Source organism: Oncorhynchus gorbuscha, linkage group LG13 (genome assembly GCF_021184085.1).
Source record: "Oncorhynchus gorbuscha isolate QuinsamMale2020 ecotype Even-year linkage group LG13, OgorEven_v1.0, whole genome shotgun sequence".
In the NCBI taxonomy this organism is placed as follows: domain Eukaryota; kingdom Metazoa; phylum Chordata; class Actinopteri; order Salmoniformes; family Salmonidae; genus Oncorhynchus; species Oncorhynchus gorbuscha.
The window spans coordinates 56040870-56066886 of NC_060185.1; the positions used below are offsets into that span (position 1 = coordinate 56040870).

A 26017-nucleotide genomic window follows, 5' to 3' on the forward strand; every position below is an offset into this window, starting at 1 on the left:
GACAGTTGCATTCTGTGTGTGCATGCATGTGTGATAGAGATAGTGGAAATAGAAAGTGAGAGAGGGAGGGAGAGTAAAGGAGCAAAGGGGAATGCTTACCACTGAGGGGCAGGGAAAAGGAATAAGGAAATTGAAGTAGCCGCCGTATGCTGTGGATTTTTATGAATATCTTGATTGAAGTGAATATTCTTTTTGTGGGAAAAAGATGGGAAGCTCGCATTTTCTGAACAAAGGCTTGCCTTTAGGTAAACATTCAGCTTTCCTTTGGTGCATTGGACCACATGTTAACTGTGATTGCGCTGTGTGGTGTGTACACAGTGTACTGTACAGTATTCTTCCTTCCCTTCCCGTTCATCTCTCTCTCTCGCTCTCTCTCTCTCTCTCTCTCTCTCTCTCTCTCTCTCTCTCTCTCTCTCTCTTTCTTATCTTCATCTCTACCATTCAGCAACTTACAATGCTGTAATAGCTTGCTTTCAACCTCAAATATGTTTCTGTTGATGCCTTGTATGCTTAGCCTATAGCCTCCTGTAGGGGTGAAGGACAGAAATACTATTTCCCTTCAAAAAATGTAAGGGCTGGCAAGGAGACACACAACATATACTTCCTAAATGGCCTTCCGGTTCATTGTGCAGTTGGGAACGGTGTTTCCAGATCCATCTAACTTGCTTCCCAATCTTCCTTTCAGGGAAGAAAGAAACATTGATTCTAGAACAGTCTACTATGGGAATACTTCAGATTCAGGACAGATAGAAAACAGCTTTGTAGCTTTCCATGTCTTCATTTTTAAAATATGACCTTTATTTAACTAGGCAAGTTACTTAAGAAATCATTCTTATTTTCAATGATGGCCAAGGAACATTATTGTTCGGGGGCAGAATGATAGATTTTTACCTTATCAGCTCAGGGATTCGATTTTGCAACCTCTAACCACTAGGCTACCTGCCACCCCATACTGGTGTCTGTTATTTGGATGTATTTTGTATTGTATTCACAACATCAGCATATTTTCTACAATGGGGGTCTTGTTTGTTGCTTGATCTTTTTCTATTATTATTATTCAAGTCTGGGCTCGTAGGTGTGTTCAGTTCAGTGATGAATGGATCGTGTCTTATCTTGTTATTAAAAATCAAACTAATTGACAAAGATACCAATTCACCCCTGGGGTGCTCAAATTGGCAGAATTACCCCCATGCAAAGATCACATGTCAGTATTGCCATGGAATGCCATGGATATTGGTGATAAAACAATTCATCGTTTGTTAATTTCTTTGAATTTGTATCATCTTTGAAGAAGACATGTTGGCTTAGCTAATAGTTTTTGTATTTTCATTGATCGAAAACACATGTCAAACGTGGCTGATAAAACTCTCCAGTAATCAAGCTGGGCATATACATTCATCGTCATTTTAATGTTTGTAGTGAATTACACCCTGTGGCAGATCAGTCCATTTGTGATCTAAACGCAGACAAACAAGACATGGCTTAATGATCCTGTTTACCTGTGTGATTGTGTTTGTGTGTTTGTTCACTTGTGTCTGAGTGACTGTGTGTGTGTGTGTGTGTGTGTGTGTGTGTGTGTGCGTGCGTGCGTGCGTGCGTGCGTGCGTGCGTTCGCGTGACTGACTGAGTGTGTGTATTGGTGTTTGTGTCTCTCGGTGAGTATGCATGTGTCCGCCTGCATGTGTGTATGCTGATGGCGGGATGAGGTAGGGAGGGAATGAGGTAGGGAGCTGAAGGAGAAGAGAGGGGTGTGTCTATACTCCCCTGGCTCGCCGAGGAGGGAGATTTCCTGTGGGAACAGAACAGTGGGTTGAGACAGTCACGCCATGTTTGTTCATGCCAGATTGGCTATGATCATAAATCACATAGCCTGAGCTGCTCACAGGTGCACAGTTTTTTTTCCTTCTTTATGGTGGTTACAGTTACGATGCTACCTTTCCTATCAATGCAAATATGGGTTTATCGGACTGTATTGAAAAATAATGTCTAGGAGGACATCTTAAATAAGTGGGGAAATAAATTAAACAGAGCTATGTTTGAAGCATTTCATATTTGCATAGTAAAGGACAGCTCGGATCAAATCAAATTTGATTTGTCACATGCGCCGAATACAACAGGTGTAGTAGACCTTACCGTGAAATGCTTACTTACAAGCCCTTATTGACCAACAATGCAGTTAAGAAAATAGAGAGTTAGGAAAATATTTACAAAATAAAATTGAAATAAAAGAAAATAACAATAACGTGGCTATATAACAGGAGGTACCGGTACTGTCAATATGTGGGGGTACGGGTTAGTCAAGGTAATTTGTACATGGAGGTAGAGGTAAAATGACTATGCATAAATAATAAACAGCGAGTAGCAGCAGTGTAAAAAAAAGAGGGGGGTGTCAATGCAATTTTGCCACATTTCGGGCTTCAAACATAAAGATATAAAACTGTATTTTTTTGTGAAGAATCAACAACAAGTGGGACACAATCATGAAGTAGAACGACATTTATTGGATATTTCAAACTTTTTTAACAAATCAAAAACTGAAAAATTGGGCGTGCAAAATTATTCAGCCCCTTTACTTTCAGTGCAGCAAACTCTCTCCAGAAGTTCAGTGAGGATCTCTGAATGATCCAATGTTGACCTAAATGACTAATGATGATAAATACAATCCACCTGTGTGTAATCAAGTCTCCGTATAAATGCACCTGCACTGTGATAGTCTCAGAGGTCCGTTAAAAGCGCAGAGAGCATCATGAAGAACAAGGAACACACCAGGCAGGTCCGAGATACTGTTGTGAAGAAGTTTAAAGCCGGATTTGGATACAAAAAGATTTCCCAAGCTTTAAACATCCCAAGGAGCACTGTGCAAGCGAATATATTGAAATGGAAGGAGTATCAGACCACTGCAAATCTACCAAGACCTGGCCGTCCCTCTAAACTTTCAGCTCATACAAGGAGAAGACTGATCGGAGATGCAGCCAAGAGGCCCATGATCACTCTGGATGAACTGCAGAGATCTACAGCTGAGGTGGGAGACTGTCCATAGGACAACAATCAGTTGTATATTGCACAAATCTGGCCTTTATGGAAGAGTGGCAAGAAGAAAGCCATTTCTTAAAGATATCCATAAAAAGTGTTGTTTAAAGTTTGCCACAAGCCACCTGGGAGACACACCAAACGTGGAAGAAGGTGCTCTGGTCAGATGAAACCAAAATGGAACTTTTTGGCAACAATGCAAAACCTTATGTTTGGCGTAAAAGCAACACAGCTCACAGCTCATGAACACACCATCCCCACTGTCAAACATGGTGGTGGCAGCATCATGGTTTGGGCCTGCTTTTCTTCAGCAGGGACAGGGAAGATGGTTAAAATTGATGGGGAGATGGATGGAGCCAAATACAGGACCATTCTGGAAGAAAACCTGATGGAGTCTGCAAAAGACCTGAGACTGGGACGGAGATTTGTCTCCCAACAAGACAATGATCCAAAACATAAAGCAAAATCGACAATGGAATGGTTAAAAAATAAACATATCCAGGTGTTCGAATGGCCAAGTCAAAGTCTAGACCTGAATCCAATCGAGAATCTTTGGAAAGAACTGAAAACTGCTGTTCACAAATGCTCTCCATCCAACCTCACTGAGCTCGAGCTGTTTTGCAAGGAGGAATGGGAAAAAAAATTCAGTCTCTCGATGTGCAAAACTGATAGAGACATACCCCAAGCGACTTACAGCTGCAATCGCAGCAAAAGGTGGCGCTACAAAGTGGGGGGCTGAATAATTTTGCACACCCAATTTTTCAGTTTTTGATTTGTTAAAAAAGTTTGAAATATCCAATAAATGTCGTTCCACTTCATGATTGTGTCCCACTTGTTGTTGATTCTTCACAAAAAAATACAGTTTTATATCTTTATGTTTGAAGCCTGAAATGTGGCAAAAGGTCACAAAGTTCAAGGGGGCCGAATACTTTCGCAAGGCACTGTATATGTCCTGGATGGCAGGAAGCTTGACCCCAGTGATGTACTGGGCCATATGCACTACCCTCTGTAGAGCCTTACGGTTGGATGATGAGCAGTTGCCATACCAGGAGATGCAACCGGTCAGGATGTTCTTGATGGTGCAGCTGTAGAACGTTTAGAGTATCTGAGGACCCATGCCAAATCTTTTCAGTCTCCTGAGTGGGATTTAGCATTGTCTTGCCCTCTTCACGACTATCTTGGTGTGTTTGGACCATGATAGTTCGTTGGTGATGTGGACACTAAGGAACTTGGAACTCTCTACCCACTCCACAACAGCCCCGTCAATGTGAATGGGAGCGTGTTCAGCCCTCTTTTTCCTGTAGTCCACGATCAGCTCCTTGCTCACATTGAGGGAGAGGTTGTTCCCCTGGAACCACACTGACAGGTGTCTGACCACCTCCCTATTGGCTGTCTCATCATTGTCAGTGATCAGGCCTAATCACTGTTTTGTTGTCAGCAAACTTAATGATGGTGTTGGAATCGTCTTTGGCCACACAGTTGAACAGGGTGTATAGGAGGGGACTGAGCACACACCCAAGGGGCCCCTGTGTTAAGAATCAGCATGCCGGATGTGTTGTTGCCTACCCTTACCACCTGGGGGGGGGTGGCCCATCATGAAGTCCAGGATTCAGTTGCAAAGGGAGGTATTAAGTCCCAGGGTCCTTAGTTTAGTGATGAGCTGTGAGGGCACTATGGTGTTGAACGCTGAGCTGTAGTCAATTAATATCATTCTCACATAGGTGTTCCTTTTGCCCAGGTGTGAAAGGGCAGTGTGGAGTGCAATAGAGATTTCATTATCTGTGGATCTGTTGGGGCTGTATGCAAATGAGGGGGGGGGGGGGGGGTCTAGGATTTCTGGGATAATGGTGTTGATGTGAACTTTGACCAGCCTTTCAAAGCATTTCATAGCTACAAATGCGAGTGCTATGGGTCGAAAGTCATTTATGTAGGTTACCTTAGTGTTCTTGGGCACAGGGACTATGGTGGTATGCTTGAAACATGTTGGTATTACAGACTCCGACAGGGAGAGTTTGAAAATTATGGTCCTTCTGTAGCTCAGTTGGTAGAGCATGGCGCTTGTAACGCCAGGGTAGTGGGTTCGATTCCCGGGACCTCCCATACGTAGAATGTATGCACACATGACTGTAAGTCGCTTTGGATAAAAGCGTCTGCTAAATGGCATATATTATTGTTATTAAATGTCAGTGAAGATACTTGCCAGTTGGTCAGCGCATGCTTGGAGTACACGTCCATGTAATCCGTCTAGCCCTGTGGCCTTGTGAATGTTGATCTGTTTAAAGGTCTTACTCACATCAGCTGCAGAGAGCGTGATCACACAGTCGCCAAAACTGCTGATGATCTCATGCACGTTTCAGTGTTACTTACCTCCAAGCGAGCATAGAAGTTATTTAGCTCGTCTGATAGGCTCGTGTCACTAGGCAGCTCGCGGCTGTGCTTCCCTTTGTAGTCTGATGTAGTTTGTAAGCCCTGCCACATCCAACTTGCTTCAGAGCCGGTGTAGTACGATTTGATCTTAGTCATGTATTGATGCTGTTTGATTGATTGCCTGTTTGATGGTTCGTCGGAGGACATTGTGGGATTTCTTCTAAGCTTCCGGGTTAGAGTCTCGCTCGTTGAAAGCGGCAGCTCTACCCTTTAGCTCAGTGCGAATGTCGCCTGTAATCCATGGCTTCTGGTTGGGGCATGTGCGCACAGTCACTGTGGGGACGACGTCACCGATGCACTTATTGATGAAGCCAGTGACTCATATTGTGTACTCCTCAATGCCATTGGAAGAATCCTGGAACATATTTCAGGTTGTGCCATGAAAACAGTCCTGTAGTTTAGCATCTGCTTCATCTGACCTGTTTTTTTATTGACCGAGTCATTGGTGCTTCCTGCTTTAATTTTTCCTTGTAAGCAGGAATCAGGAGGATAGATTTATGGTCACATTTGCCAAATCTGAGGGCAAGGGAGAGCTTTGTATGCTTCTCTGTGTGTGGAGTAAAGGGGATGTAGAGTTTTTTCCCTCTGATTGCACATTTAACATGCTGATAGAAATGAGGTAAAACTAAAGTTTCCCTGCATTAAAGTCCCCGGCCACTAGGTGTGCCACCTCTGGATGAGCGTTTTCCTCTTTGCTTATGGCGATATACAGCTCATTGAGTGTGGTTTTAGTGCCAGCACCAGACTGTGGTGGTATGTAGACAACTATGAAAAATACTGATGAAAACTCTAGGTAGATAGTGTGGTCTACAGCTTATCATGAGATACTCTACCTCAGGCGAGCAAAACCTTGAGACTTCCTTAGATATCTTGCATCAGCTGTTGTTTACAAATATGCATTGGCCCACACCCAGTTTCTTACAAGAGGCTGCTGTTCTATCCTGCCGATAGAGTGTATAACCCGCCAGCTGTATGTTATGAATGTCGTCGTTCAGCCACCACTCTGTGAAACATAAGATATTACAGTTTCTAGGACATAGGTGCTTTCAGTTCGTCCCATTTATTTTCCAGCGATTGAATGTTAGCTAGCAGTACGAATGGCAAAGGCAGATTATCCACTCGTTGCCTGATCCTCACAAGGCACCCCGATCTCTTTCCGCAAAATCTGTTTCTTTCTCCAGCGAATGACGGTGATGAGAGCCTGTACGGGTGTTTGGAGTATATCCTTCCCGTCCAACTCATTAAAGAAAGATTCTTCGTCTAATTCGAGGTGAGTAATCACTGTTCTGATGTCCAGAAGCTCTTTTCTGTCTTAAGAGACATTAGCAGCAACATTATGTACAAAATAAGTTGCGATTAAACAAACAAAATAGCATGGTTGGTTAAGAGCCAATAAAAAGGCAGCCATCTTCATCAAAAAAGTGTTAAGTTTAGGGTTAAGCTTAGGAGTTAGGTTAAAGGCTTGAAGTTAGGGTTAGGGGAAGAGTTAGCTAACATGCTAAGTATCTCCAAAGTAGCTAAAAAGCAGTAAGTAGTTGCAAAGTTGCTAATTAGCTAAAATGCTAAAGTTGACTATGATGGCAAATTCCTAATAACAATGACGGCCTACCAAAAGGCAAAGGCCTCTTGCAGAGTTGGGGGCTGGGATTAAAACAATTAAATACATAAAAATACCTATATAAGCCCAATCATTGCGCAAAAGTTCTAAATGCAATCGTTTGTTAAAAAAAGTTATTATGGCCACGATTAAAAAGAGATACTATTTTTAGCCCTATTTCTCATACATTTACATTTACATTTAAGTCATTAAGCAGACGCTCTTATCCAGAGCGACTTACAAATTGGTGCATTCACCTTATGACATCCAGTGGAACAACCACTTTACAATAGTGCATCTAAATATTTTAAGGGGGGAGGGGGTGAGAAGGATTACTTTATCCTATCCTAGGTATTCCTTAAAGAGGTGGGGTTTCAGGTGTCTCCGGAAGGTGGTGATTGACTCCGCTGTCCTGGCGTCGTGAGGGAGTTTGTTCCACCATTGGGGAGCCAGAGCAGCGAACAGTTTTGACTGAGCTGAGCGGGAACTGTACTTCCTCAGTGGTAGGGAGGCGAGCAGGCCAGAGGTGGATGAACGCAGTGCCCTTATTTGGGTGTAGGGCCTGATCAGAGCCTGGAGGTACTGAGGTGCCGTTCCCCTCACAGCTCCGTAGGCAAGCACCATGGTCTTGTAGCGGATGCGAGCTTCAACTGGAAGCCAGTGGAGAGAGCGGAGGAGCGGGGTGACGTGAGAGAACTTGGGAAGGTTGAACACTAGACGGGCTGCGGCGTTCTGGATGAGTTGTAGGGGTTTAATGGCACAGGCAGGGAGCCCAGCCAACAGCGAGTTGCAGTAATCCAGACGGGAGATGACAAGTGCCTGGATTAGGACCTGTGCCGCTTCCTGTGTGAGGCAGGGTCGTACTCTGCGGATGTTGTAGAGCATGAACCTACAGGAACGGGCCACCGCCTTGATGTTAGTTGAGAACGACAGTTTGTTGTCCAGGATCACGCCAAGGTTCTTAGCGCTCTGGGAGGAGGACACAATGGAGTTGTCAACCGTGATGGCGAGATCATGGAACGGGCAGTCCTTCCCCGGGAGGAAGAGCAGCTCCGTCTTGCCGAAGTTCAGCTTGAGGTGGTGATCCGTCATCCACACTGATATGTCTGCCAGACATGCAGAGGTGCGATTCGCCACCTGGTCATCAGAAGGGGGAAAGGAGAAGATTAATTGTGTGTCGTCTGCATAGCAATGATAGGAGAGACCATGTGAGGTTATGACAGAGCCAAGTGACTTGGTGTATAGCGAGAATAGGAGAGGGCCTAGAACAGAGCCCTGGGGGACACCAGTGGTGAGAGCGCGTGGTGAGGAGACAGATTCTCGCCACGCCACCTGGTAGGAGCGACCTGTCAGGTAGGACGCAATCCAAGCGTGGGCCGCGCCGGAGATGCCCAACTCGGAGAGGGTGGAGAGGAGGATCTGATGGTTCACAGTATCGAAGGCAGCCGATAGGTCTAGAAGGATGAGAGCAGAGGAGAGAGAGTTAGCTTTAGCGGTGCGGAGCGCCTCCGTGATACAGAGAAGAGCAGTCTCAGTTGAATGACTAGTCTTGAAACCTGACTGATTTGGATCAAGAAGGTCATTCTGAGAGAGATAGCGGGAGAGCTGACCAAGGACGGCACGTTCAAGAGTTTTGGAGAGAAAAGAAAGAAGGGATACTGGTCTGTAGTTGTTGACATCGGAGGGATCGAGTGTAGGTTTTTTCAGAAGGGGTGCAACTCTCGCTCTCTTGAAGACGGAAGGGACGTAGCCAGCGGTCAGGGATAAGTTGATGAGCGAGGTGAGGTAAGGGAGAAGGTCTCCGGAAATGGTCTGGAGAAGAGAGGAGGGGATAGGGTCGAGCGGGCAGGTTGTTGGGCGGCCGGCCGTCACAAGACGCGAGATTTCATCTGGAGAGAGAGGGGAGAAAGAGGTCAGAGCACAGGGTAGGGCAGTGTGAGCAGAACCAGCGGTGTTGTTTGACTTAGCAAACGAGGATCGGATGTCGTCGATCTTCTTTTCAAAATGGTTGACGAAGTCATCTGCAGAGAGGGAGGAGGGGGTGAGGGGGAGGAGGATTCAGGAGGGAGGAGAATGTGGCAAAGAGCTTCCTAGGGTTAGAGGCAGATGCTTGGAATTTAGAGTGGTAGAAAGTGGCTTTAGCAGCAGAGACAGAGGAGGAAAATGTAGAGAGGAGGGAGTGAAAGGATGCCAGGTCCGCAGGGAGGCGAGTTTTCCTCCATTTCTGCTCGGCCTTCCGGAGCCCTGTTCTGTGAGCTCGCATTGAGTCGTCAAGCCACGGAGCGGGAGGGGAGGACCGAGCCGGCCTGGAAGATAGGGGACATAGAGAGTCAAAGGATGCAGAAAGGGAGGAGAGGAGGGTTGAGGAGGCAGAATCAGGAGATAGGTTGGAGAAGGTTTGAGCAGAGGGAAGAGATGCTAGGATGGAAGAGGAGAGAGTAGCGGGGGAGAGAGAGCGAAGGTTGGGACGGCGCGATACCATCCGAGTAGGGGCAGTGTGGGAAGTGTTGGATGAGAGCGAGAGGGAAAAGGATACAAGGTAGTGGTCGGAGACTTGGAGGGGAGTTGCAATGAGGTTAGTGGAAGAACAGCATCTAGTAAAGATGAGGTCGAGCGTATTGCCTGCCTTGTGAGTAGAGGGGAAGGTGAGAGGGTGAGGTCAAAGAGGAGAGGAGTGGAAAGAAGGAGGCAGAGAGGAATGAGTCAAAGGTAGACGTGGGGAGGTTAAAGTCGCCCAGAACTGTGAGAGGTGAGCCGTCCTCAGGAAAGGAGCTTATCAAGGCATCAAGCTCATTGATGAACTCTCCGAGGGGACCTGGAGGGCGATAAATGATAAGGATGTTAAGCTTGAAAGGGCTGGTAACTGTGACAGCATGAAATTCAAAGGAGGCGATAGACAGATGGGTAAGGGGAGAAAGAGAGAATGACCACATGGGAGAGATAAGGATCCCTATGCCACCACCCCGCTGACCAGAAGCTCTCGGGGTGTGCGAGAACACGTGGGCGGACGAAGAGAGAGCAGTAGGAGTAGCAGTGTTATCTGTGGTGATCCATGTTTCTGTCAGTGCCAAGAAGTCGAGGGACTGGAGGGAGGCATAGGCTGAGATGAACTCTGCCTTGTTGGCTGCAGATCGGCAGTTCCAGAGGCTACCGGAGACCTGGAACTCCACGTGGGTCGTGCGCGCTGGGACCACCAGATTAGGGTGGCAGCGGCCACGCGGTGTGGAGCGTTTGTATGGTCTGTGCAGAGAGGAGAGAACAGGGATAGACAGACACATAGTTGACAGGCTACAGAAGAGGCTACGCTAATGCAAGGAGATTGGAATGACAAGTGGACTACACGTCTCGAATGTTCAGAAAGTTAAGCTTACGTAGCAAGAATCTTATTGACTAAAATTATTAAAAATGATACAGTACTGCTGAAGTAGGCTAGCTGGCAGTGGCTGCGTTGTTGACTTTGTAGGCTAGCTGACAGTGGCTGCGTTGTTGACACTACACTAATCAAGTCGTTCCGTTGAGTGTAGTAGTTTCTACAGTGCTGCTATTCGGGGGCTAGCTGGCTAGCTAGCAGTGTTGATTACGTTACGTTGCGTTAAAAGAACGACAATAGCTGGCTAGCTAACCTAGAAAATCGCTCTAGACTACACAATTATCTTTGATACACAGACGGCTATGTAGCTAGCTATGTAGCTAGCTACGATCAAACAAATCAAACCGTTGTGCTGTAATGAAATGAAATGAAAAATGTGATACTACCTGTGGAGCGAAACGGAATGCGACCGGGTTGTTGAGTGCGGAAGTTCTATTCAGTAGACGTTGGCTAGCTGTTGGCTAGCTAGCAGTGTCTCCTACGTTAAGGACGACAAATAGCTGGCTAGCTAACCTCGGTAAATTAAGATAATCACTCTAAGACTACACGCTCTAAACTACACAATTATCTTGGATACGAAGACAGCAAAGACAACTATGTAGCTAGCTAACACTACACTAATCAAGTCGTTCAGTTGAGTGTAATAGTTTCTACAGTGCTGCTATTCGGTAGACGGTGGACGTTTGCTAGCTGGCTAGCTGCTGGGCAGATAGCAGTGTAGACTACGTTAGGACGACGAAATACGAAGTTGCAATAGAAGTGCTGACTGTTTCACTTTGTTGTCCTCTTTCTTTTCCTTTTTCTTCTGTCCTTCTTTTGTCCTTATTTTGTCTTCCTTTCTTCTGTTAACTAGATATTTTTTGTTGTTATTCTTTGTAAGCTAGCTAGCTTCTTCCAGGAGAGTCCCTAGCAACTGCTTAGCAACAAGTAAACAATTCTGCTAGCAATTCACCTAGCTAAGATAACTGTACAATTTTATGAAAAAAATAGTTAATTTTTCAAAAGCCTGTCTTGTTTAGTTTGTTCCTTGTTTTGTCTTCTATTGAGTCTTGCAGTTCTCTTGATTTTTTCGATGTACTTCACTCTAAAAAAACATTTAAATCTCAATAAATACAGGAGCTCATTTTTCAGCAGCTGCTCAATTTAGAACTCATGGTAGCCTAATTGATACATGCTTCCCATTCACCATTCAAATGCATATTTGATTTTTTATTTGATTTAACCTTTATTTAACTAGGCAAATTCTTATTAAAAATGACGGCATACCAAAAGGCAAAGGCGTCTTGCGGGGTTGGTGGCTGGGATTAAAACAATTAAATACTTAAAAATATATAGTACAAAACACACATCACTACAAGAGAGACAACACTACATAGAGACCTAAGACAACAACATAGCAATTCAGTAAAACATGACAACACAGCATTGAAGCAACACAACATGACAACAACGTGGTAGCAACACAACATGGCAGCAGCACAACATGGTAGCAGCACAAAACACAGTACAAATATTATTGGGCACAGACAACAGCACAAAGGGCAAGAAGGTAGAGACAAAAATACATCACGCAAAGCAGCTACAACCGTCAGTAAGAGTGTCAATGATTGAGTTTTGAATCAAGAGATTTCGATTAAACTGTTCAGTTTGAGTGTTTATTGCAGCTCGTTCCAGTCGCTAGCTGCAGCGAACTGAAAAGACGGCGCCCCAGGGATGTGTGCTTTGGGGACCTTTGACAGAATGTGACTGGCTGTATGTGGAGGATGAGGCCTGCAGTAGATATCTCAGATAGGGGGGAGTGAGGCCTAAGAAGATTTGATATATTATCATCATCCAGTGGGTCTTACGACGGGTATACAGAGATGACCAGTTTACAGAGCAGTATAGAGTGCAGTGATGTGTCCTATAAGGAGCTTTGGTGGCAAAGCTGATGGCTGAATGGTAAAGAACATCTAGCCACTCAAGAGCACCCTTACCTGCCGATCTATAAATTACATCTCCGTAATCTAGCATGGGTAGGATGGTCATCTGAATCAGGGTTAGTTTGGGAACTGGGGTGAAAGAGGAGCGATTATGATAGAGGAAACCAAGTCTAGATGTAACTTTAGCCTGCAGCTTTGATATGTGCTGAAAGAAGGACAGTGTACTGTATAGCCATACTCCCAAGTACTTGTATGAGGTGACTACTTCAAGCTATAAACCCTCAGAGGTAGTAATCGCACCTGTGGGAGGAGGGGCATTCTTCTTACCAAACCACATGACCTTTGAGGTGTTCAGAACAAGGTTAAGGGCAGTTGAACACTAAGAAAACTTTGTTCTAGAGGGTTTAACTCAAAATCCCGGGAGGGGCCAGCTGAGTATAAAACTGTATCATCTGCGTATAAAAGGATGAGAGAGCGTCCTGAGAGATGTTGTTGATGTAAATTGAGAAGAGCTTGGGGCATAGGACCGAGCCTTGGGGTACTCCCTTGGTGACAGGCAGTGGCTGAGACAGCAGATGTTCTGACTTTATACACTGCACTCTTTGAGAGAGTTCGTTAGCAAACCAGGCCAAAGACCCCTCAGAAACACCAATACTCATTAGCCGGCCCACAAGAATGGAATGGTCTACCGTATCAAAAGCTTTGGCCAAATCAATAAAAATAGCAGCACAACATTGCTTAACATCAAGGGCAATGGTGACATCATTGGCAGGAAGACAGGTGTCATCAGCGTGTAATACACCACTTTGCAATGATCTGGAGGCAGTATGCATTTTGAAAACATACGTATATTAATTTTACTACCTGAAAATTACATTACATTTACATTTAAGTCATTAAGCAGACGCTCTTATCCAGAGCGACTTACAAATTGGTGCATTCACCTTATGACATCCAGCGGAACAGTCACTTTACAATAGTGCAACTAAATCTTAAAGGGGGGGGGTGAGAAGGATTACTTATCCTATCCTAGGTATTCCTTAAAGAGGTCGGGTTTCAGGTGTCTCCGGAAGGTGGTGATTGACTCCGCTGTCCTGGCGTCGTGAGGGAGTTTGTTCCACCATTGGGGGGCCAGAGCAGCGAACAGTTTTGACTGGGCTGAGCGGGAACTGTACTTCCTCAGTGGTAGGGAGGCGAGCAGGCCAGAGGTGGATGAACGCAGTGCCCTTGTTTGGGTGTAGGGCCTGATCAGCGCCTGGAGGTACTGAGGTGCCGTTCCCCTCACAGCTCCGTAGGCAAGCACCATGGTCTTGTAGCGGATGCGAGCTTCAACTGGAAGCCAGTGGAGAGAGCGGAGGAGCGGGGTGACGTGAGAGAACTTGGGAAGGTTGAACACCAGACGGGCTGCGGCGTTCTGGATGAGTTGTAGGGGTTTAATGGCACAGGCAGGGAGCCCAGCCAACAGCGAGTTGCAGTAATCCAGACGGGAGATGACAAGTGCCTGGATTAGGACCTGCGCCGCTTCCTGTGTGAGGCAGGGTCGTACTCTGCGGATGTTGTAGAGCATGAACCTACAGGAACGGGCCACCGCCTTGATGTTAGTTGAGAACGACAGGGTGTTGTCCAGGATCACGCCAAGGTTCTTAGCGCTCTGGGAGGAGGACACAATGGAGTTGTCAACCGTGATGGCGAGATCATGGAACGGGCAGTCCTTCCCCGGGAGGAAGAGCAGCTCCGTCTTGCAGAGGTTCAGCTTGAGGTGGTGATCCGTCATCCACACTGATATGTCTGCCAGACATGCAGAGATGCGATTCGCCACCTGGTCATCAGAAGGGGGAAAGGAGAAGATTAATTGTGTGTCGTCTGCATAGCAATGATAGGAGAGACCATGTGAGGTTATGACAGAGCCAAGTGACTTGGTGTATAGCGAGAATAGGAGAGGGCCTAGAACAGAGCCCTGGGGGACACCAGTGGTGAGAGCGCGTGGTGAGGAGACAGATTCTCGCCACGCCACCTGGTAGGAGCGACCTGTCAGGTAGGACGCAATCCAAGCGTGGGCCGCGCCGGAGATGCCCAACTCGGAGAGGGTGGAGAGGAGGATCTGATGGTTCACAGTATCGAAGGCAGCCGATAGGTCTAGAAGGATGAGAGCAGAGGAGAGAGAGTTAGCTTTAGCGGTGTTACAGAGAAGAGCAGTCTCAGTTGAATGACTAGTCTTGAAACCTGACTGATTTGGATCAAGAAGGTCATTCAGAGAGAGATAGCGGGAGAGCTGGCCAAGGACGGCACGTTCAAGAGTAGTTGTTTTGACATTTGTTGACATCGGAGGGATCGAGTGTAGGTTTTTTCAGAAGGGGTGCAACTCTCGCTCTCTTGAAGACGGAAGGGACGTAGCCAGCGGTCAGGGATGAGTTGATGAGCGAGGTGAGGTAAGGGAGAAGGTCTCCGGAAATGGTCTGGAGAAGAGAGGAGGGGATAGGGTCAAGCGGGCAGGTTGTTGGGCGGCCGGCCGTTACAAGACGCGAGATTTCATCTGGAGAGAGAGGGGAGAAAGAGGTCCTACCTATTTTGAAGCATGTTTAACCTTGCTTCAAAGTATCCTAGGCAAAGTATGACCATATCCGTGGAGGCAATTAGTTGATAATTATATGCCATTGAAACCAGTAGCCTACTTCTCTCACGTTCTATTGTTATTGCGTCTTTAGATTCCCCTCTTTCTACATTTCTAATGGATATTTTAATCTCTGTCACTTTGACAACAGTGTTTTCTGCTAATTGTATTATGAAACTAACATTCACGCGTAGCCTATGACCTTGTGCGCATTGCTGCGCTTATAAATGTGATGAAATAATAGTTGATCAACATTTTAAGCAAAACATTCTGATCTAATGCATCAGACTTATTGCTTTTCAACTTTTGTTTTAATGTAGCCTAGTGGTTGTATGAATTTGTGATCTATCGTTCCACAATTGTCCCAGAGTTTCTTAGGAATAAGCTATTTCTTTCTCGACAAGTTGACCAGCAGATAAGGTAATTTTTTATACTATGGGGCATAATAGATTGACATAGGCTAGTGATTTTGCTGTTCATTACTCATCTTGTTGGCTGGGGAAAATGTGTACAGCTATTCTAATATCTTCAATGCACATCGGAATTTGGTAAGAAGCCTTTCATTGCATTCTCGACTTGCATGTTTTGTTAAGATGAATCACCATAATTTAAACGTGATTTCTGTCATTCTGAGCACAGTGAATGGACGTCCTAATCAGGTTACGCACGTAATGCATAAGGATCCGGTAAATTTCTCAAATGTCTGGTCAATTAAAATGCTGCCGGTCATATGTCAGGCACCACATTTTCATAATGGCAACCCTGGTCCGGCGCCATATACAGTGCATTCGGAAAGTATTCACACCCCTTGACTTTTTCCACATTTTGTTACATTACAACCGTATTCTAAAATGATTAAATTGTTTATTTCCCCCCATCAATCTACACTCAATACCCCATAATTACAAAGCAAAAACAGATTGACATTTTTGCAAATGTATAAAAAAAAAAAACATATCACATTTACATAAGTATTAAGACCCATTGCTCAGTATTTTGTTAAAGCACCTTTAGCAGTGATTACAGCCTTGAGTCTTCTTGGGTATAATGCTAAAAGCTTGGCACACCTGTATTTGTAGAGTTTCTCCCATTCTTCTCTGCAGATCCCCTCAAGCTCTGTCAGATTGCACAGCTATTTTCAGGTCTCTCCAGAGATGTTCGATCGGGTTCAAGTCCGCTTTCTGGCTGGGCCACTCAAGGACATTCAGAGACTTGTTCCCGAAGCCACGCTTGCATTGTCTTGGCTGTGTGCTTCGGGTTGTTGTCCTGTTGGGAGGTGAACCTTTGCCCCAGTCTGAGGTCCTAAGCACTCTGGAGCAGGTTTTCATCAAAGATCTCTCTGTGCTTTGCTACGTACATCTTTCCCTTTATCCTGACTAGTCTCCCAATCCCTGCTGCTGATGCTGCCACCATCACGCTCACCGTAGGCAGTAGAATGGCCTCACTGATGAGCTCAGTGACTTTCAACGTGGTACCGTCATAGGATGCCACCATTTCAACAGGTCAGTCCGTAAAATTGCTGTGGTAGGCCACACAAACTCACAGATTGGACCGCCGAGTGCTGAAGCATGTAGCGTGTAAAAATCGCCTGTCCTTGGTTGCAACACTCACTTCCAAACCACCTCTGGAAGCACAAGAACTGTTCGGCGGGAGCTTCATGAAATGGTTTGCCACGTCCGACAGACGAATCTGGGTTTGGCGGATGCCAGGAGAACGCTACCTGCCCCAATGTATAGTGCCAACTATAAAGTTTGGTGGAGGAGGAATAATGGTCTGGGGCTGTTTTTCGTGGTTCGGGCTAGGCCCCTTAGTTCCAGTGAAATCTTAATGCTACAACATACAATGACATTCTAGACGATTCTGTGCTTCCAACATTGTGGCAACAGTTTGGGGAAGGCCCTTTCCTGTTTCAGCATGACAATGCCCCCATGCACAAAGGAAGGTCCATACAGAAATGGTTTGCCAAGATCGGTGTGGAAGAACTTGACTGGCTTGCACAGAGCCGTGACCTCAACCCAATCTAACACCTTAAGGATGAATTAGAACACCGACCTCACTAATGCTATTGTGGCTGAATGGAAGCAAGTCCCCGCAGCAATGTTCCAACATCTAGTGAAAATCCTTCCCAAAACAGCGTGCCTCTTGAGTGGCACAGCGGTCTAAGGCACTGCATCGCAGTGAGGCATCACTACAGACCTGGGTTCAATCCTGGGCTGTGGCGCAGCTGGAGACCCATGAGGTGGCACAAAATTGGCCCAATGTTGTCGGGTAAGGGGAGTGTATGGTTGGCCGGGATGTCCTTGTCCCATCACACTCTAGCAACTCCTGTGGCGGGCTGGGCGCATGCACTCTGACACGTTGTACAGTGTTTTCTCTGACATTTTGGTGCGGCTGGCATTCAGGCTAAAGGAGCAGTGTGTTAAGAAGCAGTGCGGCTTGGCAGGGTCGTGTTTTGGCTCCCGACCTTTGTCTCCCGAGTCCATACAGGAGTTGCAGCAATGGGACAAGACTGTAACTACCAATTGGGGAGAAAAGGGGTAAACAATTATAAAAGTGGAGACTGTCATAGCAGTATAGTGGTGACAAACTCCATATTAATGCCCATGATTTTGGAATTAGATGTTTGAGTAGGTGTCCACATACACTACATTACCAAAAGTATGTTTCCAAAGATTTCTACATTAATGTGGATGCTACCATGATTACGGATAGTCCTGAATGAATCATCAATATTGAGATGTGAGAAAGTTACAGACATTCAAATACCATACCCCCATGACCTGCTAACCTCTCACCATTATAATAGCAGGGGTTAGCATTTTTGGTATTTGTGCGTCACTGTCAGTAGTACAGTAGCATTTGCATTCCAAAGCGGTATTGTATTTTGAAATTTGTGAAAGGCAAATTCACAGCCACAGCTAACCATATTTCAACCTCAGTGTGGAAAGATATATAAAACACAGTGAAATCTCATTTTTGACTGCACTAGGCAGTTAAAACTGCAACATTTTATTTATGCCCCAAGTCATTTATGACTTAGTTACCACTGTAATTTTCAATTTGATTAATTGCAACATCAGGGGGTATATTTCTCATTTAGTGACATTTTGACAGGTTTGAAGTCACAGTATGAAAAGGTCTACTTCTGGCAGCTTGTAAAAAAACATGCATAAAGAAAACCTTTAACATTTTTAATTGCTTTCCAGAGTCATGGATGCAAAAGACTTTTTAACAGGGAATAATTAAGAAACCAAGTATGAGACCCCATTTAGGATTTTTTTTTTACTAGCATGGGATTCATTAACATACCAGCTAACAACTGGATTTGTGGTGGATTGTAAGTGGAAAAGTATACCAAACATTAGGAACACCTTCCTATTATTGAGTGTCCCCCCCCCTCCCGCAGATGTGCTTCCCACAGTTGTGTCAAGTTGGCTGGATTGCCCTTTGGGTAGTGGACCATTCTTGATACACACAGGAAACTATTGAGCATGAAAACCCCAGCAGCGTTGCAGTTCTTGACACAAACTGGTGCGCTTGGCATCTGCTACCATACCCCGTTCAAAGGCACTGAGATCTTTTGTTTTGCCCTCCATGTCTCAATTGTCTCAACACTTAATCCTTCTTTAACCCGTCTCCTCCCCTTTATCTAAACTGACTGAAGTGGATTTAACAAGTGACATCAATGTGGGATTATTGCTTACACCTGGATTCACTTGCTCAGTCTGTCATGGAAAGAGCAGGGGGTTCTTAATGTTTTGTATACTCATGAACACAACTGCAATTTTCCTACACTACAATGTCAAATTCACAACCCATACCAGTAAAATATGATGTCAAATACAGTACGTTTTACCTGTCCACTCTCTCTGTCTTCAGGCATTCGACCGCCTATCATGAATGGGACCATGAACCCACGGCCCCTGGTGGCCCTGCTGGATGGGCGTGACTGCACCATAGAGATGCCAATCCTGAAAGACGTGGCCACTGTGGCCTTCTGTGATGCCCAGTCCACCCAGGAGATCCATGAGAAGGTGCTGCCCTGCCCTGCCCCTCCATGCCAAATTATTATCTCTCTGCTCAGCTTCATAATTTAAAAAAAGACTCCCTGGCTTAAAACCAGTATTTGTTGACCATCCTATAAGCAAGACATTGTGCTGCTAAACAAGCTTGTTAACATATCATAACTAATGATGTCCTAAAAACAATGACCAGGCCGTTACGACCATCTCTCTCTCTCTCTCTTTCTCAATACACTTTTAGATTGGTGTATTGTGAATAGAAAATCCTGCACTGTTGGAGCTAGGAACACAAGCATTTCGCTACACCCGCAATAAACATCTGCTAAATATGTGTATGTGACCAATACAATTTGATTTGAAAGATTAGCTTCTACTACAAGAGCCCAATGCAGAGCCCATGTCAGGGCCTTTGGAGTAAACAACACAGCCACAGTTAATTCAGTTTGCTTTTAATTCCGATGACACATTAGTTCAAAGTGGTCTATTTCTCTTATTGAAGGTTGCTATACAACTGTCCTCTGTGCATTAAACCTGAGCGCTTTCTGTTGGCAGGTACTGAACGAGGCTGTAGGAGCTCTGATGTACCACACCATTACGCTAATGAGGGAGGACCTGGAGAAATTCAAGGGACTTCGGATCATCGTCCGCATAGGCAGCGGCTTCGACAATATCGACATCAAGTCGGCTGGAGATTTAGGTGAGGCCCTGCATTACTCTTTCTCAACTTTATACAGATGTCCACCCAAAGAGGGGCGGCAGGGTAGCCTAGTGGTTAGAGCATTGGACTAGTAACCAGAAGGTTGCAAGTTCAAACCCCCAAGCTGACAAGGTGCAAATCTGTCGTTCTGCCCCTGAACAGGCAGTTAACCCACTGTTGCTAGGCTGTCATCGAAAATAAGAATTTGTTCTTAACTGACTTGCCTGATAAAAAAAAATATATAAAAAAAACATGCAGGCTTACTAGGTCAAATATTATCATTTTCTGCATGTTATGGTATTCCATTTAAAACAAAGTGCAACTGCTCAGATCTCCATAATAAAACCAACATTTTCATATAGTAAACTATACTTACCTTACTCCACCTTACACTACGAGTAGCTGTTTACAATAGTCCTCTCCCCCAATAGGGATAGCAGTGTGTAACATGCCAGCAGCGTCGGTGGAGGAGACAGCGGACTCCACACTGTGTCACATCCTGAACTTGTACCGACGAACCACGTGGCTTCACCAGGCACTGCGCGAGGGCACCAGGGTACAGAGCGTGGAGCAGATCAGAGAGGTGGCGTCCGGTGCGGCGCGGATCCGCGGGGAGACACTTGGCATCATCGGCCTCGGTTAGTTAGAAATCTTTCAGTACAATGTTGTATTACACTACCCAACTAGCTATTAGCTGAAGATACGATTGTGGATAATTGGTTGTTAAGATATGGGTTTGTTCAATAGCTTTTCTATATGTCATTGTTTGCTGTGAATTGTTACAAAACAGGCATGCTATATGCTGTAAGGATTTAACCTCTATTGCATCCCTTTGGTATAATTACAGTATTTACATGTCTGTGAATTACTCAAATGTCCATGTTGTGTTGTGTATCCTCAGGCCGTGTTGGCCAGGGTGTAGCACTCAGAGCCAAAGCGTTTGGGTTCAATGTGATCTTTTATGACCCATACCTGTCTGACGGGGTGGAGCGAGCCCTGGGCCTGCAGCGTGTAAACACCCTCCAGGACCTGCTTTTCCACAGCGACTGTGTCACCCTCCACTGCAGCCTCAATGAGCACAACCACCACCTCATCAATGACTTCACCATCAAACAGGTCAGGGACATGACGCACGTACACACACAATCTAAATTAGGCCTACAAAAAGGGGGGACACATATTGTACAATACAGCTGGACAACTTTGATTTAAGAAGTGGAGGGGGGGACATATTTTATAGAAAATCTCTCCAGTCGAATAAACATTCCAAATAGCCTACCTGACCGCTCAGAGGTGTACTCATAGTCCTAAAGCACTTAAAAAAAATCTAAAATATATTTTGATTTAACACTTTTATTTCATAGTTTTGATGTTATTTCATAGTTTTGATGTCTTCACAATTATTCTACAATGTAGAAAATAGTAAAAATAAAGAAAAACCCTGAGTAGGTGTGCCTCTGGTAATCAGCCTCTGGTAAGACACGGGGCGTGGGCCTATGCATATTTGTAAACAACAGCTGGTGCGCGATATCTAAGGAAGTCTCGCCTGAGGTAGAGTATCTCATGATAACCTGTAGACCACACTATCTACCTAGAGAGTTTTCAACTGTATTTTTCGTAGCTGTCTACTACATACCACTAGACCGATGCTGGCAATAAGATCTCACTCAATGAGCTGTATACCTCCATAAGCAAACAGGAAAATGTTCATCCAGAGGCGGCGCTCCTGGTGGCCAGGGACTTTAATGCAGGGAAGCTTAAATCCATGTTACCAAATTTCTAATCAACATGTTAAATGTGCAACCAGACCACCTATACTCCACACACAGAGACGTGTACAAAGCTCTCCTTTGCCCTCCATTTGACAAATCTGACCGTAATTCTATCCTCCTGATTCCTGCTTACAAGCAAAAAAACAAAGCAGTGACTCGGTCTATAAAAAAAAGTGGTCAGATGAAGCAGATTCTAAACTACAGGACTGTTTTGCTAGCACGGACTGGAATATGTTCCCGAGATTCTTCCGATGGCTTTGAGGAGTAGACCACATCAGTCACTGGCTTCATCAATAAGTGCGTCGATGAGGTCGTCCCCACAGTGACAAGGCCGCAGGGCCAGACGAATTACCAGGACGTGTACTTCGAACATGCGCTGACCAACTGGCAAGTGTCTTCAAGGACATTTTCAACCTCTCCCTGTCTGAGTCTGTAATACCAACATGGTTCAAGCAGACCACCATAGTCCCTTACCACCAAGGACCCTGGGACTAAACACCTCCCTCTGCAACTGGTAAGGGTAGGTAACAACACATCTGCCACGCTGGCATTTGGCATGGTTCCTCAGATCCTCAAAAGGTTTTACAGCTGCGCCATCGAGAGCATCCTGACAGGTTGCATCACTGCTTGGTATGGCAACTGCTCGGCCTCCGACCGATACGCACTACAGAGGGTAGTGTGTACGGCCCAGTACATCACTGGGGCCAAGCTTACTGCCATCCAGGACCTCTATACCAGGCGGTGTCAGAGGAAGGCCCTAAAAATTGTCAGACTCCAGCCACATGGACTGTTCTCTCTGCTACCGCACGGCAAGCGGTCCTGGAACGCCAAGTGTAGGTCCAAAAGGCTTCTAAACAGTTTCTACCCCCAAGTCTGACTCCTGAACATCTAATCAAATGGCTATCCAGACTATTTGCATTTGATTTGTGTCCAAACTTTTGACTGGTATTGTATATGGGGATTATAATATTGGTCTGTCAAAACTACAGTCCGATCTTATAGCATCAAACGAGAATGTGATTAATAATAACATAAAATGTGTTTTCTATTGGGTGATTACAACATACATTTTACAAGTAAGAACCACTCACTGAGATCTGACTTTTTGAATACTTTATACTCCAGCTATATGTATCCCTTCATCTATAAGCCCACTAGAGTGAACAGTTTATCTGCCACCCTTATTGATAATAATTTGTACAAATACTTTGAATAATGTCACTAATACAAGTTTACTTTATCCTGACATTTCTGACAATTTTCCAATTTCCACTACTCTTTGGCAGCTGGAAATGAACAGATGGGAATGATTAGTAGCATTAACTGTAGAATATTTAACAAAATGAATTGTGCTTTAAACTGTTGATTTGATGATATTTAAAATGGGAAAATGTTTATAATCAGGCCATCACATCTTTCAAATCTGTTTTTCACCTCTGCTTTCCCCGAGTTAAACCACGTGAGAGCACTAGAAGGGTTCTGGAAACCTTGGTTTCCAAAAAAAAGTTGTGTAAAAGGTTTCTCACAAATCCCTCTCCCCTGAATTCTGCAAATTACAAAAAGTATGAGAACAAATTTACACACCTACTTTGGATATTCCCCAAAATATATTTTACTAACAAATTCCAAGAATCCTTAAATAATATAAAGTCAACTTGGAAAATCATCAAACAACTATCCCATCAAAGTGATGAAATCTGTTGGCATCTGTCACGACTTCCGCAGAAGTCGGCATCTGTCACGACTTCCGCAGAAGTCGGCTCCACTCCTTGTTCGCGGCGTTTCGACGTCACCGGCTTTCTAGCCATCGCCGCTCCATTTTTCATGTATCCATTTGTTTTGTCTTGTCTTGTTCCTTGCACACCTGGTTTTCATTCCCCAATTACACTACACGTATGCATTTCTTTGTTCCCCCCTCACGTCTTTGTGGTAGATGGTTTCTGTGTTACTTGTTTTTGAATGCACTAGGCTTGTGTGTGTTTTTACCGTGTTATTTCACGAAGCCTGTTTTGTGTACATTTGATGTGTTGCGACTGTTTTGCGCATTATACACTTTGCCTTGCTGGCTGGAGGTTTTTTTTGGACGCAGTTGCGTCAGTCTGTATGTCTCTCCTGCCGAAATAAAGTATGCACCATGCTGGTCATTTATGAACATTTTAACATCTTGGCCATGTTCGGTTATAATCTCCACCCGGCACAGGCAGAAGAGGACTGGCCACCCCACATAGCCTGGTTCCTCTCTAGGTTTCTTCCTAGGTTTTGGCCTTTCTAGGGAGTTTTTCCTAGCCACTGTGCTTCTACACCTGCATTGCTTGCTGTTTGGGGTTTTAGGCTGGGTTTCTGTACAGCAACTAATCATATCAGCTGATGTACGAAGGACTATATAAATACATTTGATTTGATCCTGTTCACAATTCTCTGCCCCCCTGCACCTGACTTCAGCACAAGTACGCACACGCCTGACAGTATCATCAGAAATATTAGTGGTTTAGTTCATCAGGCACGCTTTCTAACCTTTTACTACAGCTTAATTGACCCATATGTCATTTACTGTAATATTGTCTGGGCCAGTACATATGCCTCCAACATGCACACATTACTCATCATATAAAATAAATGTGCAAGACTAGCCACCTCAAATTACCTGGCTCCATCTGCTCCTTTGTTTAAGAAACTCAATATCTTGTATATTTACCACAATGTATGTCAATTATGCATGTATCTACAAATACTCATACCTCCCAGACAGTTTACCTAAACCCTTCAATTGATTTTTACAAGTTAATTCTGAAATCCATCTATATAACACTGTGATAACCTTCACCCTCCCCACTGCCACACCTCACATAGTCAATTCTCTATCAGATACAGAGGTACCGTACTCTGGAATTCTTATCTTCACATTGCCAAAACCTAATCATCCCTCAATAACTTCAGCCTGATGAACCAAACTACTCATCAGTAATCTCCTCCATGTATCCCATCTCACACACTCACATCCACACATCCACACACGCATAAACAAATTATATACTGTTTATTATTGCTGATCAGTTAATTTGTACATTTATGATTAGTGGGTTTTGTTATCTGTTTTAACAAACATGTATTACATATACACCTGCACACAGTTTTGTATTTATTGGTTTTTATCTGTATTGTTGTTCATCACTTATTTGCTTTGGTGCAAATAAATTAAACCTAAACCTACTAAGACATTTAAATTTACAGTTGTGCACTGCATTGTTTACATATTTTATGTGGTCTGTTGTAGATGCGCCAGGGTGTGTTCCTGGTTAACACGGCCCGAGGGGGGCTCGTGGATGAGAAGGCCCTGGCACAGGCTCTGAAAGAGGGGAGGATACGAGGGGCAGCCCTGGACGTCCACGAGACAGAGCCCTTCGGGTTAGCCCCCTTTACATTATTCTTATACGGTCTCCATTTTGATCATGTTTTTTTTCCCACTGTGTTGAGGAGAGTCTAATATTACACAACTTGGTTTCCTTTTTCTCAGCTTCAGCCAGGGCCCTCTGAAAGATGCTCCTAACCTGATATGTACTCCCCACGCTGCCTGGTACAGCGAACAGGCTTCTATTGAGATGAGAGAGGAGGCAGCCCGGGAGATCCGGCGAGCCATTTCAGGTAACAATACCTGTTACACCAATAAATGGGTATTCTTGGGTTGATTATTGTTTTCCCCAAAGGGAAATGTATCAGGCTCCCAGGCTCCCCTCACTAAGAAACATCAGCAAAGCCACAATAACAAACTCTTATAACGGCGTTGTGCTTCATCAATAACAGTTTCCTGCTTCCAGGTCGTATTCCAGACAGCCTAAAGAACTGTGTGAATAAAGAGTTCCTGTCCCAGACTAATCACTTGGTCAATATGGACCCTGCTGTCATTCATCCTGAGCTCAATGGGCCCTACAGGTATTGAACCCACTGTTGATAAAGTAAAGTAGATACCGGTACTGTATATGCATTTACAAGTGCTATAGCATTTTCTGATTCATCCTCTCCTTATCTCAGGTACCCTCCTGGTGTTGTGAGTTTGGACTCTGGGGGGCTCCCTCCGCCTATAGAGGGAATAGTTCCTAATGCCGTGCCCATAACACACAGCCTGCCCAGCGTCGCCCACCCCTCTCACGCCCCTTCGTCGGGCCAGCCAGGCAAAGCAGAGTCAGACAGAGAGCAGCACACCAATGACCAGTTGTTGTAACCCTGCCCCACAGAGCTCTCTGTCCAACCAAAATAACTCTACTGTTCTTCATTTGTTGGAAAAGGAATGGAGTTGAAGCCTCATAGGTTTCAAACAGCTGCCATGAAACAGACAGACTCACAGAGGTCTATTACAGTTCATCTGGTCCAACCATAGTGGTAATCTTTTTCAAACATTTTTTTTGCAGAAAAAAATAATAATAATGTGGATTTAGAAAGAGAAAATACAAATATATTTTAAAGAGAATCCTGCTGTTTAGACTGTAGTTTGACCTAGTAAAGTGGGCAAATATCTGTTGCTGTGTCCTATGGGTTCATCGGTAAAGCAGAAGTAGTTGATTATAACATGAA

At 44.8% G+C, this 26017-nt stretch overlaps 1 protein-coding gene across 2 annotated transcripts; it reads left to right on the plus strand.

The window, feature by feature from the left end:
• LOC123994021 (C-terminal-binding protein 1-like) lies at positions 1 to 26017 on the plus strand. Of its 2 annotated transcripts, XM_046296501.1 has the most exons (10): positions 1 to 245; positions 6639 to 6727; positions 18837 to 18991; positions 19532 to 19676; positions 20108 to 20314; positions 20578 to 20792; positions 24723 to 24853; positions 24963 to 25090; positions 25264 to 25378; positions 25478 to 26017. In XM_046296501.1, exons 3-10 carry the CDS (start codon positions 18854 to 18856, stop codon positions 25665 to 25667), a joined length of 1269 nt encoding a protein of 422 aa, XP_046152457.1. In that variant the 5' UTR covers positions 1 to 245; positions 6639 to 6727; positions 18837 to 18853; the 3' UTR covers positions 25668 to 26017. The 2 variants fall into 2 exon arrangements, with proteins under 2 accessions (XP_046152457.1, XP_046152456.1); XM_046296500.1 differs by lacking the exon at positions 6639 to 6727 and having other exon boundaries at positions 2 to 245.